The sequence below is a fragment of the Schistocerca americana genome, chromosome 1 (genome assembly GCF_021461395.2).
Source record: "Schistocerca americana isolate TAMUIC-IGC-003095 chromosome 1, iqSchAmer2.1, whole genome shotgun sequence".
Classification (NCBI taxonomy): domain Eukaryota; kingdom Metazoa; phylum Arthropoda; class Insecta; order Orthoptera; family Acrididae; genus Schistocerca; species Schistocerca americana.
In genome coordinates this window covers 361483446-361499860 of record NC_060119.1, presented here as the reverse complement: position 1 = coordinate 361499860, position 16415 = coordinate 361483446, and the positions used below count along the sequence as shown (strand labels likewise).

The 16415-nt window shown below is 38.9% G+C and overlaps 1 protein-coding gene across 1 annotated transcript in view; it reads right to left on the bottom strand.

The window, feature by feature from the left end:
• The window catches only part of LOC124600050 (cathepsin B), a 42328-nt gene extending 28196 nt beyond the window's left edge, over window positions 1-14132 (bottom strand). The window contains exon 1 of the mRNA XM_047136129.1: window positions 13867-14132. Coding sequence (XP_046992085.1) covers window positions 13867-13986 — 120 coding nt within the window. The 5' untranslated portion in view covers window positions 13987-14132. The remainder of the gene's footprint in view (window positions 1-13866) is intronic.
• Window positions 14133-16415: the final 2283 nt, after the last annotated feature.

Below are 16415 nucleotides of genomic sequence, written 5' to 3'. Positions count from 1 at the left end.
TCTCTCTCTCAGGAAATACAACACTTTTGTAGTGGTTGTCTCCTCATCTGTACCCCTTAATCACTCTTAACTTGTTTTGGGTCATATCAGACTGCCAGAGCCTCGAAATATCGCATCTAAGTTGTACTCTTGTCTGTGGCCAGTATTCCATCATCATTATCACCTCACATAGCTGCATCTTGGGCTAGACAATAGGCAAGTTCACTTCCTGCAATAACTATGTGGCTTGATGTCCAGATGAAGATCACTGACTTTCCAGAGCTGAGCTGAAGAGCTCAGCCAATAGGTCCTGGATGTCGGCGACATTTTTGGGAGGATAATACAGGGATATGCCTTTTAAGCAACTTCAGGAACTGCTAAATATCAAAGTCCGTCGTGGCCAGGGACATGACATACCGCAAAGCCTGAAAAATGGCAACCAACTCTGCAGTGTATATGTGATATATTCATCTCATTACGTACAATTTTCAAATCATTTGATTTGATGTACAGGAGACTGCAGGCACCTGGCAGAGAGTGCTTCTCATGTCCCCCCGCACGTGCAAAAGAATAACCAACCACGTCATTGATTTTCAATCTATCCATGTAGATGCGTACTAAATTAGAATAATTGTGGAGGATCAAGTCCTAGACCTTATGTTGTCAATTATTTGGACCACACGTTTCTCAAGTCCTATGATAAACTCTCGTTGTATTCATCTATTCGGCCAGGATCCAAAATTGGGGATCCAACAGTGACTGATATCCGGTGTCTCAAGTATGATCCCTCCGCAAAAATGGAGTATAAATGGAAATTCAGCGATACATGGGAACCACTTCCAAGAAAGATGTCAAACATACCCAGCTCATTTACAGTGCCCCCTCTCTACAGTTCACCACTAAAGATCAGCGCAGAAAAGTTTACGCATTTGCAACAACAAAAGCTGGTCCTTCCTAAGTATGTGCATTCATTTTATGACACACTGCCTCACATTTGTAATGAGAGAACATGTCCGTGTCTAAAAAAATGCAGCCAAAAATAAACTTGTTTACAGCCACCTATGACTGAGTGTAGCAGCAATAGTACAGGGTGTTTCAAAAATGACCGGTATATTTGAAACGGCAATAAAACCTAAACGAGCAGCGATAGAAATACACCGTTTGTTGCAATATGCTTGGGACAACAGTACATTTTCAGGCGGACAAACTTTCGAAATTACAGTAGTTACAATTTTCAACAACAGATGGCGCTGCAAGTGATGTGAAAGATATAGAAGACAACGCAGTCTGTGGGTGCGCCATTCTGTACGTCGTCTTTCTGCTGTAAGCGTGTGCTGTTCACAACGTGCAAGTGTGCTGTAGACAACATGGTTTATTCCTTAGAACAGAGGATTTTTCTGGTGTTGGAATTCCACCGCCTAGAACACAGTGTTGTTGCAACAAGACGAAGTTTTCAACGGAGGTTTAATGTAACCAAAGGACCGAAAAGCGATACAATAAAGGATCTGTTTGAAAAATTTCAACGGACTGGGAACGTGACGGATGAACATGCTGGAAAGGTAGGGTGACCGCGTACGGCAACCACAGAGGGCAACGCGCAGCTAGTGCAGCAGGTGATCCAACAGCGGCCTCGGGTTTCCGTTCGCCGTGTTGCAGCTGCTGCCCAAATGACGCCAACGTCCATGTATCGTCTCATGTGCCAGAGTTTACACCTCTATCCATACAAAATTCAAACGCGGCAACCCCTCAGCGCCGCTACCATTGCTGCACGAGAGACATTCGCTAACGATATAGTGCACAGGATTGATGACGGCGATATGCATGTGGGCAGCATTAGGTTTACTGACGAAGCTTATTTTTACCTGGACAGCTTCGTCAATAAACAGAACTGGCACATATGGGGAACCGAAAAGCCCCATGTTGCAGTCCCATCGTCCCTGCATCCTCAAAAAGTACTAGTCTGGGCCGCCATTTCTTCCAAAGGGATCACTGGCCCATTTTTCAGATCCGAAACGATTACTGCATCACGCTATCTGGACATTCTTCGTGAATTTGTGGCGGTACAAACTGCCTTAGACGACACTGCGAACACCTCGTGGTTTATGCAAGATGGTGCCCGGCCACATCGCACGGCCGACGTCTTTAATTTCCTGAATGAATATTTCGATGATCGTGTGATTGCTTTGGGCTATCCGAAACATACAGGAGGCGGCGTGAATTGGCCTCCCTATTCGCCAGACATGAACCCCTGTGACTTCTTTCTGTGGGGACACTTGAAAGACCAGGTGTACTGCCAGAATCCAGAAACAATTGAACAGCTGAAGCAGTACATCTCATCTGCATGTGAAGCCATTCCGCCAGACACGTTGTCAAAGGTTTCGGGTAATTTCATTCAGATACTACGCCATATTATTGCTACGCATGGTGGATATGTGGAAAATATCGTACTATAGAGTTTCCCAGACCGCAGCGCCATCTGTTGTTGAAAATTGTAACTACTGTAATTTAGAAAGTTTGTCTGCCCGAAAATGTACTGTTGTCCCAAGCATATTGCAACAAACGGTGTATTTCTATCGCTGCTCGTTTAGTTTTTATTGCTGTTTCAAATTTACCGGTCATTTTTGAAACACCCTGTAGCAATAATAAATGTTAATAAACTGTACAAATGTTTACAGTAATAAAAGGTTAATTAAAGCTAACAACATTGTTTCTATGTTTTTTAAACACTGTAATTTATTACCATCCAGATTCCAATATTTTGATCAATGTGAAATTATTCATTTCACTTTATATCTGTAACTATGTATCGTTACAGATGTTTTATAATACACAAATAATGCAAAATTGAAGTAAGTCTTTGTAAAACAAATTCATTTCAATTCTTAACCGTGCACTCGTTACATGCCTCTTATCTCCATCACTACCAAAAAAAATAACTGTGAAACCCTCGCAACTCCAAAAACCGGCAGACAATTTGAAGTGCATAATAAAGTCTTATGTACCAATTACCGGATCCATATTGTGTAGCAGAAACTACTACATTTGACTAATCAGGTCCTCATGTGACTTCTATAATTAGGTTTTTGTTTCTCCTGTAAAATTTGACCAATTTAAGTTACGAGGTTTTCACTGCCTAGCGACGCTATTTGGGTGTATTCTTGCAAAATTTTTCGGACGTAATGCCAAGTTATTTACATAATTTTTCGGATTTTTTTCAACCACCATGGATCCTCGCTTCTTCCATCTGCATCAATACAGAAAAGTTTCCTCATCCCTAGCCAGGTCCCAGTCCCACATACTATTCCTGCATTGTTGCTTGGCTCGTGGAATCCCCCAAAATGACCTTACCATCAAATTACCCATCTGTGGCTGAGTAGCAACTTCCATTTTCATAATATTGTTACATTCCATCCTGGATTGTCCATTGTTTGAGAGAATATGTAATGAAGTCATCGTAAATACTGTAGTAAAAAGTTTTGCATTACATTATTTATATGTGACTGTGAAGATGTCTGAAACCATAGATATATGCAAAATAGTGATCAGTTAATCAGTTGTCAATAAACAGATTCATAATATCTTCACATAGTCTAGGATACAGAGTTCTTACAGAATCAGTTAAGGGAACTAATTGGTGAATACCAGGGGAAACCTTGAAATAATTGTGAGTTTTCTAAACAGTGTTACTCAAAGAATACGATCTGTAAGCCCATATAATGCTTACCATCTTTTGAGATGTCTTTCACAATGACCTCCACCTGTTCGGATTCCGCCAACCCTTTGCCCTCACCAACACAGTCCTGCAAAACCATATTAACCAAGCCCAAACCACCTTGCAGTACCTTCTCTCCATCCGCAAAATTCTCCTGCTGTGTAATCACAAATTCCTGGAATCTATAATACACATTGGTTGCCCTGCAGGAATTTGAGCAACATGCTCAATGCCACCTCAAAAAGCTCTCCATCCTGCTCACTTCCTACTCCCACCATGGGATACCACTGTCCCTCAGTTCACCAACAACCTTCAAACCTCCCCCACATCCCCTCATAACTGACAAACCCTATCTCACAGACCTACTATACTTACACCACCCACCAAAACTCCCTCCCACCACCAGACAGAATCCAGAACATACCCAGACTTTTCCTCTAGAGGCCTTAGCCCCACAGAAATAACAGTCCTTTCCAAAGGCCTCACCTTCTGCCCCACTCCCAAATTCAATCATGCAGTGGAAGCACTTTCACCACCAACCCTACCAATCAGACTTAACCAAGGACCAATATTGAAACCCACCTTACTCAGTTCATTCCTCCATCCAACCGTGAACCACCCCCAATGCCCCCAAAACACCCTGTTAACTTCCCAGAATTTCTTAACCTGGAAACCTGCCTCACCATCATTCCCAAAATCCCTCAACATGCAAACGAACCTTACATCTGCAGAAAGAACCGCAGTCTACCATCTAAAAACTGATCCCGACCTTATACTCCTACCTGCGTACAAAGGCTCCACCACTGTTGGTTTGAAACGTACTGGCAGAAGGACTTAACCAGATGTCAGATACTTCCACCTACAAACCTTGCCACAGTGACTCCATTCCAGAAATCCAGCAGCACCTCCAGTCACTACTCAAATCCTTAGGCCCATCCCAGAACCTCTCTACGAAGTCCATCTCTCTCTACTCACCCCTACCACTCCTCGCATTCCTACCTTCTACATGCTTCCTAAAGTCCATGAATCTAACCACCCAGGACACTCCATTCTGGCCTGTTACTTAGCCGCCCCCCCCCCCCCCCCTCCCAGAGAATCTCTCCTTTCATACATGACGCCTTCAACCTATTACGCGGAACCTACCCTCCTATTAAAAAAAGACACCAACCATTTCCCCCCACCAACTCTCCACAGTTCCTGTCCCTTTACCACACAATGCCCTGCTCATCACTATTGATGCCATCTCCCTTTACATTCCTAAAACATTAACGTTATTGGACACTACCTTTCCCAATGCCTGACGGGTTCCAAACCAACCTCCTTTCTGGTTGCCATGACCAACTATATCCTCACCCACAATTACTTCTCCTTTGAAAGTATTGCCTTCAAACAAATCCAGGATACAGCTATTGGCATCTGCATGGCACCATCCTATGCTAACCTATTCATGGGCCATCTAGAGGAATCCTTCCTAAAAACCCACAATCCTAAACCCCTCACCTGGTTCAGATTCACTGATGACATCTTTGCGATCTGGATCGAGGATGAGGACACCCTGTCCACATTCTTCCAGAACCTCAACAACTTCTCCCCCATTTGCTTTACCTGGTCCCACTCAAACCAACAAGTCACCTTCCTAGATGTCGACCTCCACCTCAAAGATGGCTACATCAGTACCTCCGTCCATATCAAACCTACTAACCACCAGCAATACCTCCACTTCGACAGGTGCCATCCATTCCATACCAAGAAGTCCCTTCCATACAGCCTAGCCACCCATGGTTATTGCATCTGCAGTGACAAGCAGTCCCTCTTGAAATATACCAAGGGTCTCACTGATGCCTTCACAGACTGTAGTTATCCACCCAAGCTTGTACAAAAACAAATCTCTCGTGCCTTATCTTTCCAGTCTCCCACCATCTCCCAAACTCTCACCATCTGGCCACAGAGGAGCATTCCGCTCATAACTCGGTACCACTGGAGCAGAGCAACTGAATTACATTCTCCACCAGGGTTTCAACTACCTGTCGTTGGGCCCTAAAATGAGAAATGTCTTGCCCACTATCCTATAATCCCTCAAAAAGTGGTATTCCACCATCCACTGAACCTACACAGTATACTCGTCCATCCTTACACAACCCCTGCTCCCAACCCCTTACCTCATGACTCATACCCCTGTAATAGACCTAAACGCAACACCTGTCCCATACATCCTAAGCTGCAACTACCGTGCTGCATTTTAAGTGGGCATGACAACCAATAATTTGTCTGTCTGCATGAATGGCCACCAACAAACTGTAGCCAAGAAACAAGTGGACCACCCCATGCTGAGCACGCTGCCCAACACAGCATCCTTCATTTCAATGACTGCTTCACAGCCTGTGCCATAAGGATCCTTCCCACCAACACCAGCTTTTCTGAATTGTGCAGGTGGGAACTTTCACTGCAGTACATCCTATGTTCCCTTAACCCTCCTGACCCTTGTTAGTCACTGTCCTCACCCATCCAGTCCCTTCCCCGTTCCCATTCCAGCACTAAGCAGCCCTCATTCCATCATCACACCCAGCCTTTTTACTTCTCTCCTTTTCCACTACCCCCCTCTCCCCTCCATCTAATCTGCAGCACTTCACTATCCGTCACCCCTACCATACTATCCCTCCCCCTCAGCCTCCTCCTTACCCTGGCACTCCCATCAAGCACTGGTGCTCTTCCTGCATGCAGTGTGGTTTCAGTTGCCCGAGACTGCAGTAGTAATAGTAGTAGTAGTATGTGTGTGTGTGTGTGTGTGTGTGTGTGTGTGTGTGTGTGTGTGTGTGTGTGTGTGAGGGGGAGAGAGAGGGGGAGAGAGAGGGGGGGGGGGGAGAGAGAGAGAGAGAGAGAGAGAGAGAGAGAGAGAGAGAGAGAGAGAGAGAGAGAGAGACCTTACTGGCCTAAAGCTTTATTAGTGACAATCTTTTAGTTGTGCCTATCTGTGACTCAGTATCTCCGCTACATGGTGAGTGGCAACTTTCATTTTCACAGTTATCAATACATATTCTGATAGTTATATACTCTACTGGCATTGCTCATGGTCTGAAACTGTACAGCAATATTTGTTAGAACCTATGGGATACAACAGATTGTATTTGATTGTGTAGTAATCTTCGATACAAGTCCCACCTGTTCTACATCATACTACGGACCCTTTTGTAGTCTGCAATAGAGTCCTGTCACCACCAAGATTTCATTTTGTTAATAATTTTGATAATGGGAAAAAAGCGAACATAAAATACACTAAAGATACAAATGAATGCATTGTATTAATCATCTACATTATGTGCACTGAACACTCCTATCACTGAGGATCCTTGATGTTAGTAATGCTACTGAAAGTAGGATGGTTATTGAATTTCCTCAATATCAGTGAACTCAGGTTTGGATCTTAGTACTTTCCTGAGACAAGTATAGTGCATTATCATCTGATGATACTTTCATAACTTACAGTGAACATTTAGCCTCATCAGTGAAACTAAGTGCTATGTACTAATACAATTACTACATATACTTTCTTGCTGTCAGTTCGAGTGTGAACTTCACAGAAGGAAACAAACATAAAAAGAAAAGCAAGTTTCACTTTTCTTCCCCATAAATATTAAATGTTTAAGATTCAGTTGATTACGTAAACACCAAAAGGTGAGAATTTTCTTTGTGGAATAAATATACTGACGGAAATAAGCTGCAATGTATTTAAAGGAACATTCCCGACATATTCCTGAAATGATTCAAATAAACCTCTGCAAATCAATCAGTAGGATGATTTGTATCACATCTCACACTGACAATGACGTCGGCGAAGACAGAATATTAGCTGGGATTAAGGAGGATAGGATTTGAAAATAGTCATGTCTTTTTAAAAGGTATATTCCCAGAATTTACTTTAAGCAATTTAAGGAAGCCACAAAAAATTGAAGTTTGATGGCCAGAAATGGAGTTTAGAAGTCTGAAGCCTATTAGGAGGTAAGACCTCAGACCCCATGAACAAAATTCTTGGCAGAATTGATTAATTAAACATACACAATTTTAATAACATCAAATAAAGTGAGTTATGCAAAATCTGACTTCTGCACAACTTCAATGCATTTATATGATCAATGTAAATTAGTGTTCAGTTACAGTTCTAAACACTTTATTTCATTACATTCGAACTTCATCACATTGAACTCCAACATCCTGAAACGTGGGTCTTTCTACCATGAATCGTGTCACTAGAATAAATGACAAGCACTCCTACTGAAATGGAATAATTATAGATGAAATTGGTTAGTGTACCCACTGTCTCTTCACTTTAATGATGAGAGACATAACCTACATGGAAGTTGCACCACCATTCTGGCCACCGTCCAAGTGGGCCTGAACAATAATCATGCCCCCCCACAGCAATGGCCTCATCGAGATGCAGTACAGAGTTGCATGTGACCAGCTTAACTCTCTGCCAGCCGTTAGCGGGTTAGTGCACCTGGCGCTGCTGCTTCTGCTACTAGGTCAAGTAGCTCCTCAACTGGCATCAGCAGGCTGAGAGCTCTCTGTTCCAGCCCTTCCACAAAGGGAAAATCCATGGCAGTACTGGTAATCTCTCCCCTGTCCTCTGCAGGACAGTCAGTTGTGCTGAAACCGCAGCTGCAGTGGCAGATGAATGCAAGATGACATTTCTATATAAACTTTTCCCCTAAGGGTCATTCCATGTCAAGTCACCCAGGCCTTGACACCATGTCAGATTTTGATGAAACTTGGTACAATTACTTCTTTTATCATCCTGAAAGCACTTGTAAAATTTTTTTGCTCTTTCTCTGATAGTTTTTTTTTTATAAATTTTTAAAGTTTTTAGATTTGGCGTTGTTTCAGCAGACTGAAATCATAACTTAAACATGTCCTCACAACTAAAAAAATTTGTATATTAAAGAATACTCAAGATATCAGTATGAAATTTTGGAATAAGTTTGTGTATTATATCTAAATGTTAAAAAAATTACCATAAAGATATATTAAAACCTTTCAAATGAATAAAAATTTACAAGTTTTTTTTTTTTTTTAGCTAACGGATGTTCGGTTTTACAAAAACTGCAATATCTAGAGTCTCAGACCTGATAGAAAGCTCAAATTTGTTTTAAAATACTCTTAATTGTATAGGCTATTAGATAAAAGAAAAATTATGCTGGCTTTTTAACCTGTTTAATAGTTATCTAATTTTTAAAATAATATTAATTATATTTTAAAAATAAAAAGTACCAAGTGACTTAGACACCGAAAATAAGTTTTTGTCTTCTTCAAGTAACAATGTACGCTTGGATTTTGTTTTGTTACTCCTGTGTTTTGAAGTAAAAAATTATTACAGTGTTAAATAGTGCTTGGATAGTATTTTATTAAGTTTATTCGAACTTTCAGTAAGTACTGTTACTTAGTTTACAGAGATTTTTTTTCCAATATCCTATAAAAGTAACCAGAACAGTTATCAGACCAAAAGTGAAATGAGTATGTCAGATAGTCAAACCTGTAGCGTAGGGTTATTTAAAAAATTTGACTGTTTCCAAACAACCTACACACCTTCAAAAAAGTTACAGCTGGTATCTGAATTGAGCGAGGAAGAAAAAGATTTGATCCACTTACGATCTGGAATTAATCTGTGTGAATTTAAGAATATATGTTCATACCACAGCTACTACTTTTCAAACGTTTTTGAAAAGTATCAAACAACATGTGTAGACCCACCAAAAAAACACAAAAAGCCCATCAAAAAATCATTGAGAAGTGTACGCTTGGATCTTTCTAAACAATTACTGACAAAAAATATTAGCATAAAAGCTGGACAAAAGTTTTGCTCAACATGCCGTAACTTTTGTGAGGAAAAATTAAGAGTTGAAGTCAATGAAAGTGAAACAGATGAAGTCATGGTTGAATTAGAATCACAGGAATCCAGAAATGAATCCCTCGTACAAACAAACATTGCTCTCGATAATTTACGTTTAACACCGATAGAGCTTCATGGCTTGTCAGAACAAAGTAAAGGGTCTTATTTTAAAAGGAAGGTTAGCAGTATTGAAAAGACTGCAAAAAAGGTGGTTTCAAAAGCATTAAAATATGATGCACCAAGTTCTGATGATGTCGAAGAAGATACAAGTGTGGTTGAGAAAGCAAAGGATTTTGATGTAATGATTTCTCTTATGAAAGGAAAGATTTCATCTGTTGGGAGGTCTAGAAAAATCAAGATTCTGACCTTGGCTCCAGATTCTCGGAGTCAAAATAAAGTGATGAAAGAATTTAATGTAAGTGAGTACATGGTGCGACAAGCTAGAAAGCTAAAATCTGAAAAGGGTATTTTGGAAACTCCTGGTCCAAAAAAAAGGTAAAACTCTTTCTGAAAATACAGTAAGACTTGTAACAGATTTTTATGAAAAGGATGAAAGTTCCAGAGTGCTACCTGGAATAAAAGACAAAGTAAGTGTCCAAAAAAATGTGTACATGCAAAAAAGACTCATTTTGAGTAACTTGAGAGAACTCAATTATTCTTTCTAATGGGAGAATCCCGAGGTAGAAGTAGGATTTTCAAAATTTTGTTTCTTGAGACCTAAATGGTGTATCCTTGCTGGTGCTGCAGGCACACACACTGTATGTGTATGCAGTATCCACCAGAATGTTAAACTATTACTGGATGCTGTGAAAATTGAAGAATCTTATAAAGACCTAATTAAGATGCTTGTGTGCAACACGGAAAACCAAAACTGCATTCTACGTCATTGCGACAGCTGTACTGCACTAACTGAGTACTTATCTGAAAAACTAAGTGAAGATTATGATTTAGAAGAAGAAATTGTAATCAGTCAGTGGGTTAACACAGACAGGGCAGAAATGACCAAACAGTCTATCAGTGTTGAAGACTACATTTCTTTATTGGTTAGGTCATTGGAAAAGCTCACCCCGCACTCGTTTATAGCAAAATCCCAATCAGCAGCCTTTAAAAGATTGAAAGAAGACCCACCACCCAAAACAGCAATTATTGTGATGGGTTTCAGTGAAAATTATTCCTTTGTTATACAAAATGAGATCCAAAGTTACCACTGGAATAGAGGTGGTTGTACTCTACACCTAGTTGGAGTTTTTCTAAGAAATGAGGAAAACAATGTTTTTGTTTCCAACCAATGTTTTATTAGTGATGACCAAGAACGTGATACTGGTTTTGTTAACTTTGTACAAAAAGAAATTACAAAGTGGCTGTCATCACATCATACTGACATTGACTCAGTTCACTACTTTACAGATGGTTGTGCTGGGCAGTACAAAAATAGAAACAGTTTTAAAAATTTGACTGAACACTTGAGAGACTTTAATTTGAAGGCCCAACACACTTTTTTTGCAACAAGTCATGGGAAGTCAATTTGTGATGGCCTAGGAGGAACTATTAAAAGAATTTTAAGGAAAGCTAGTCTACAGCTTTCAGACAAAGAACAAATAATGACAGTAATCGATATGTGTTCATTTTCACTTTATTGACAAAAAAGAAGCTGATTTGCTATGGTTAAAACTAGAAAACCGTTTTTCAGCAACCTGAACCATTCCTGGAACAACAAGTTTTCATAACTTCAAACCACTTCCAACAAAAAAACCTTGAAATTAGAAGGACTGCAGATAGTGTAAAACCCTCCTTACTCTTTTCTTTCCATTCATCTACTGATTGGGTTCGTGTTGAACCATCCATAAATAGCTATGTGGCTGTAAATTATGATGGTAACTGGTACTTTGGACTGGTAAAAACAATATTCAATGATGAAGAAGATGCAGAAATTCTATTTCTACATCCTTCAGGACCAGCTGCATCATTTTATTGGCCTGAAAGAGAAGATTCTTGCATAGTGCCTTTGGGGCACATAGTCTGTGTAGTAGACGCACCTCAATCAAGCGGCACTGGAAGAATGTATTACTTCAATAAAGACTGTATCAAAAGAACTGAAAGCTCTTGGATGAAGTGGAAAAACAAGTTGAATCAGCATTAATGTTTATTAAAAAGACAAAATTACAATCAGTTGGGTTATACATAAGTGTCATAAGTACACTATCTTTGTACATAATTCTAATGTAATCTACTATAATTAATAAACATGTTAAAAAGCCATCATTATTTTTGTTTTATCAAGTAGCCTACATGTTTAAGAGTAAATTAAAACAAATTTGAGCATTCTATCAGGTCTGAGACTCTAGATATTGCAATTCTTATAAAACAAAACATCCGTTAAAAAAAAGAAAAGAAAAAAAAAATACATATATATTTATTTTTTTTCATGGAAAATATTAATATATTTGAATAGTATTTTTATCTTCAAATATGTATAATAAATAAACTTGCTGCAAAAATTCATGATGTTATCTAGAAGAGTTTTTAAGATTAGCAATTTTAAAGTTTTGAATACAAATTAAATTTACCATTTCGGAAGGTTCGGAAAACGCAAAACATAAAAACTTAAAAAATTTATTAAAAAAAACTAAGAGATACGGCAAAAAATTTTTGCAGGTGTTGTCAGGATAGTATTACAACCATTTGAGCCAAATTTCATGAAAATCTAAGGAGGTGGGTGTAAAATTTATTTTTTATTGGGTGATTTGATGTGGAATGACCCCTAAGCCCTTTTACACTGTGTTATTTTACAGACAAATTTCACTTAAACAAGCACATAAAAGCATGAAAGACGTATGTTTCCTACCCATAGGTGGTAAATGCCTGTTTCCTTACACTCAGTCCTATCATATATCTGTCACAAATGGAAACCACAGTCCCATTCACTATAGTCCAACTGAAAAGTGAAACTAATTGCAGCTTCACATTCCTGTTTACACTGCAACCCACGATTTAGAGGGCTCTGTACAACTTTCAGCTCAAAATTTTAAGCAATGGAAAAACAGGAGTTTTTGCTCAGTGACATGGACATCTATGATAGTTTTACTACATAGATCTGCAATTTAATTAATCTTTCAAAAGCTTAGGTTACTAAAAATTTTGGAATGATGAATGTTTTTCATTTTTGAATGCCCAAGTGACTAAGCTTTGATATAGGCCCTATATTGAGGCGAGCATGGCAGCTATTAGAAGAACATTTATTCCTCTGTTTATAATCTGTGTGAACTTTTTCTGGGAGTCTAAGACACTCTGAGAATATGTTGCTAATGTGTGTAATTAGATCTGAAAATTAAAAAAAAGTTTGGAAATTATTTTTGTTGCTAGCAGACACTGAGCATGAGTATAAGCGCTCATTGTTTCGACAATGCTTGTGCAAGATGTTCAGTTACTCAAGCCACAAATCTAGTGTACAGCTCGCACGAATGTTTCACTTCTTGGTGTTTCTTTGTGTGACAAGGTGAAAACTTTATATATCTAGCAACACAAAGTAGTTCTTGGGGCTAAAATTTATGGAAAAGTTTTTTTTAAACTAAACTAGCTTGTATTGGTATACCGTATACAGTTAATTTATAGACAACTGTGTAATAAATACTTAATAATGTGTAACAACAAAACCTATTATCTTATACGATTTGATTTTGGAAGGTTTGTGGTAACATCGTTTACAGTTTCGCTGCTTTTGTGGTTTACATCTTTTACTGTTGAGTTGGTTCTATTTAGCCACCTAATTGTAGCTCTGGTAATTACAATTTTTTCAATGTACGAATTTATTATTCAAGCTTAACAACCATAAATTTAACAATAAAAAGTTATCTGTAGACAAGGACGAGATAAAAGTAACTACAACAATACCACTGTTTACCATTCTTTCTGAACAGAACGTATATTAAAGAAATGTCCAATTGCAATTTTAACATTTGCCTCCTCTTCATTCTGGCCATCTTTCAAGTATTAATCTGTACGGGACTTTACAGTGTGTTAGTAGGTCTACTATAACGTAATTAGTTCAATTTTCAATGTAGTCGTAATCGTAAACAGAGGATACAAAACAAAGGATTCTCAATGCACGACAATTATTAGCACTTGGGATAGTCATAAATTAATTTACCAAATCTCATTACTCCTTGCACTTTTACTATAATAAGGAGATTATCAGTTTGTTTGTCAGTTTGTATCACAATGATTTCAATTAAAATCTGACGCAATGGTCTGCGGATCCAAACTGTATATTTACTTAACTTAAATTTCTTACCTTCCATGTCGAATTTAGCGAATTAATGTAGTTTATGAAGTCATCTGACAGAATATCATAATCAGTTGGTTGACAGTAAACGGAATACACCGAAAGTAGAAGAAGTAATATGCGCCCCATTCCGAAATGTTGTTCTACGCACTTCTCTTCCACAACTGACAAAGCGCTAGCCACCAGATCGACAGGATACTAGGGAAGTCAGATGACCCGTCAGACCCTCGTGCGGCGCGAATGAATCAACATAGATAACTCACAAACTCAGATAAGCCAATCACTACAAGTAGGCCTACCGAAAGAAAGGCATTTCTGTCTTACTTTACAAAACCTAAGCAGTAGACAGTCGGAATATAACGTAGAGAAGCACACATCAAGTAGGCAAATACCAATAATCCGTCAAACAGCATGATCATATCACCTTGTAATGAGTGGTTACGTAACTGATCCAGGAAATGTCGGACGTGTAATTGTAGGGGAATACCTGACTTGAACGACTGGAGATAGATTAAGGTTTGGGATGAAATAACATGTTACCGTATAAAAACGACGCTTCACGTTTCTCCATACTATTTCATCCCACCGTTATTAAAGGGGATGAGTCGGCCGACTGTAAAGCTAGTTATAATTTCTTAAATACTGTAACTTTTTAATTAGCCACGATACTTTTGTAAATAATGATTATGTGATGGTGATTCAAAACAAGAGATCACGGTATTTGAGAGCAGTGACAAGGTTTAATATTTTGTGACTACGACGGATTGACTGAGAGTTCGGTGATGTCCACACCTGCTAGCACTTGCCTTCTCTGAAGCTAACATTACATTCTTCGATGTTTGATGTTCTCCAAACGATCTCAATAACTCCGAGGGAATATCATTTACTCCAGATGCCTTGTTTCGACTTCGGCATTTCACTGATCGTGTTTACTTCTTTTCCCGAAACTGTAACTACCATCTCATTTTCATCTACGCCCTCTTCCCTTTCCAAAAGATAGTCTCAAGTTTGTTTTCGTTGTTTAGCATTTCTACAGACCTTACTATTACTTCCACGTTTCGGCTTCCTCTGCTTACTACTACTTTGCCATCTAGCTTCTAGATTTTCATACATATTTTGGCACCTCCCTTGTCACCAGAGGTTTCTTTAATTTAGCTATAGGTACGAACGCAGTACTAACATACAGGGAGCGAAGGTGTGTCTACAGCTGCACAGAAACCAGATTGCTATTGTAAGTACATGAAAGGGAGGCAGTATGGGCAGTTTAGAAGGGAGTGGGAGAGGGTTGTAGCCTGTGCCCCGTGTTACATGGCTGTAAACTGAGCAACCAGTAAAGGGAACCAAAGCGAAATTTGGTAAAGGATTTAAAGCTGAGGGAGAATGACACTGTAATTCTGTTAGAGAGAGCAAAGGGCTTGGAAGATCAGCTAAATGGAATGGATAGTGTCTTGAAATGTGATTATAAGTACAACAGAATTAAAATGAGAGAAACAGAACATAGTTGGACTAAATCTTGCAACAATAAAGGAATTATAATTCTTTTGGGAATCACTGAAATGCTGAGAGTAATGAGGAAAGTAGGCAAGGGGCACTAAATTTGTAGTGTGTGGATAAGTTAAGGATTTGGGTCTGATGGGAAGTGTACTAAGCTGGCCCATGAGGTTACAATGATCAGTATTTCTGGATGACCCAGTGGTCAGAGCATCCGCCTAATAAGCAGGAGACCTGGGTTCAAATACCAGTCAAAAACAAGTTTTCAACTTGCCTCTTTGATTTTAATCAATGGCTGCTCACAGCCAAGGTTTGTAAATTCCTCTTGATAAATTCGTGCTTAATACTATCAAATTTTAAATGATTAGCTATAAAGGGACTACTACTGAGTGAAATCATACTTAGAAAACTGAGAACACATAGCAGAAACCAATCACCAAAAAAGAAAGAGTATAAAGGTAAATTCCAGCCTTGAAATTCATAAATAACTTTAAACCTTCCAGCTTTTCAAAGGCTACTATAAAGGTTGTGGATGATACCAATGTATTTGTCAAAGAAAAACTAGAACTGAGGAACAAAATGGAATACAATCTGCAGAGAATACCTTTGTAGATATCAAGATTGCTATCTGCAGCATGTATGTTGTGCGTAAGTTTTTATTGTGACTGTTGAAGTGTTCATGTGCCCTCAGCAAGAGGTGCTATTTTTACTGTCGACTATTTAGTCTTTGAGATTAGAGTGCAATCCACTTGAATGTTAAGTGGCCTCTAGACAGACAAAATATTGAAAATATCTTCCAGAAGCACAATAATATTGACTGTGTACGAGTGATATTTAGATGTTGTGCAATAATATTAAGAACATCAAAAGCTTTGGAAATATGTTGTGCTGCATGGAAATATTATGCCATCTGTGGGTAGTATTGATAATACCCTTACAATGTCTCACATCCTACACATAAGAAGGAAGTTAACTTTGTTGTTGTTGTGTGGAAAATGAGTTTGAAACAATGTGAAAGAGCATTTTATTAGAGAGCACCAAAGTTTATACATCATTGCTGATGTTGT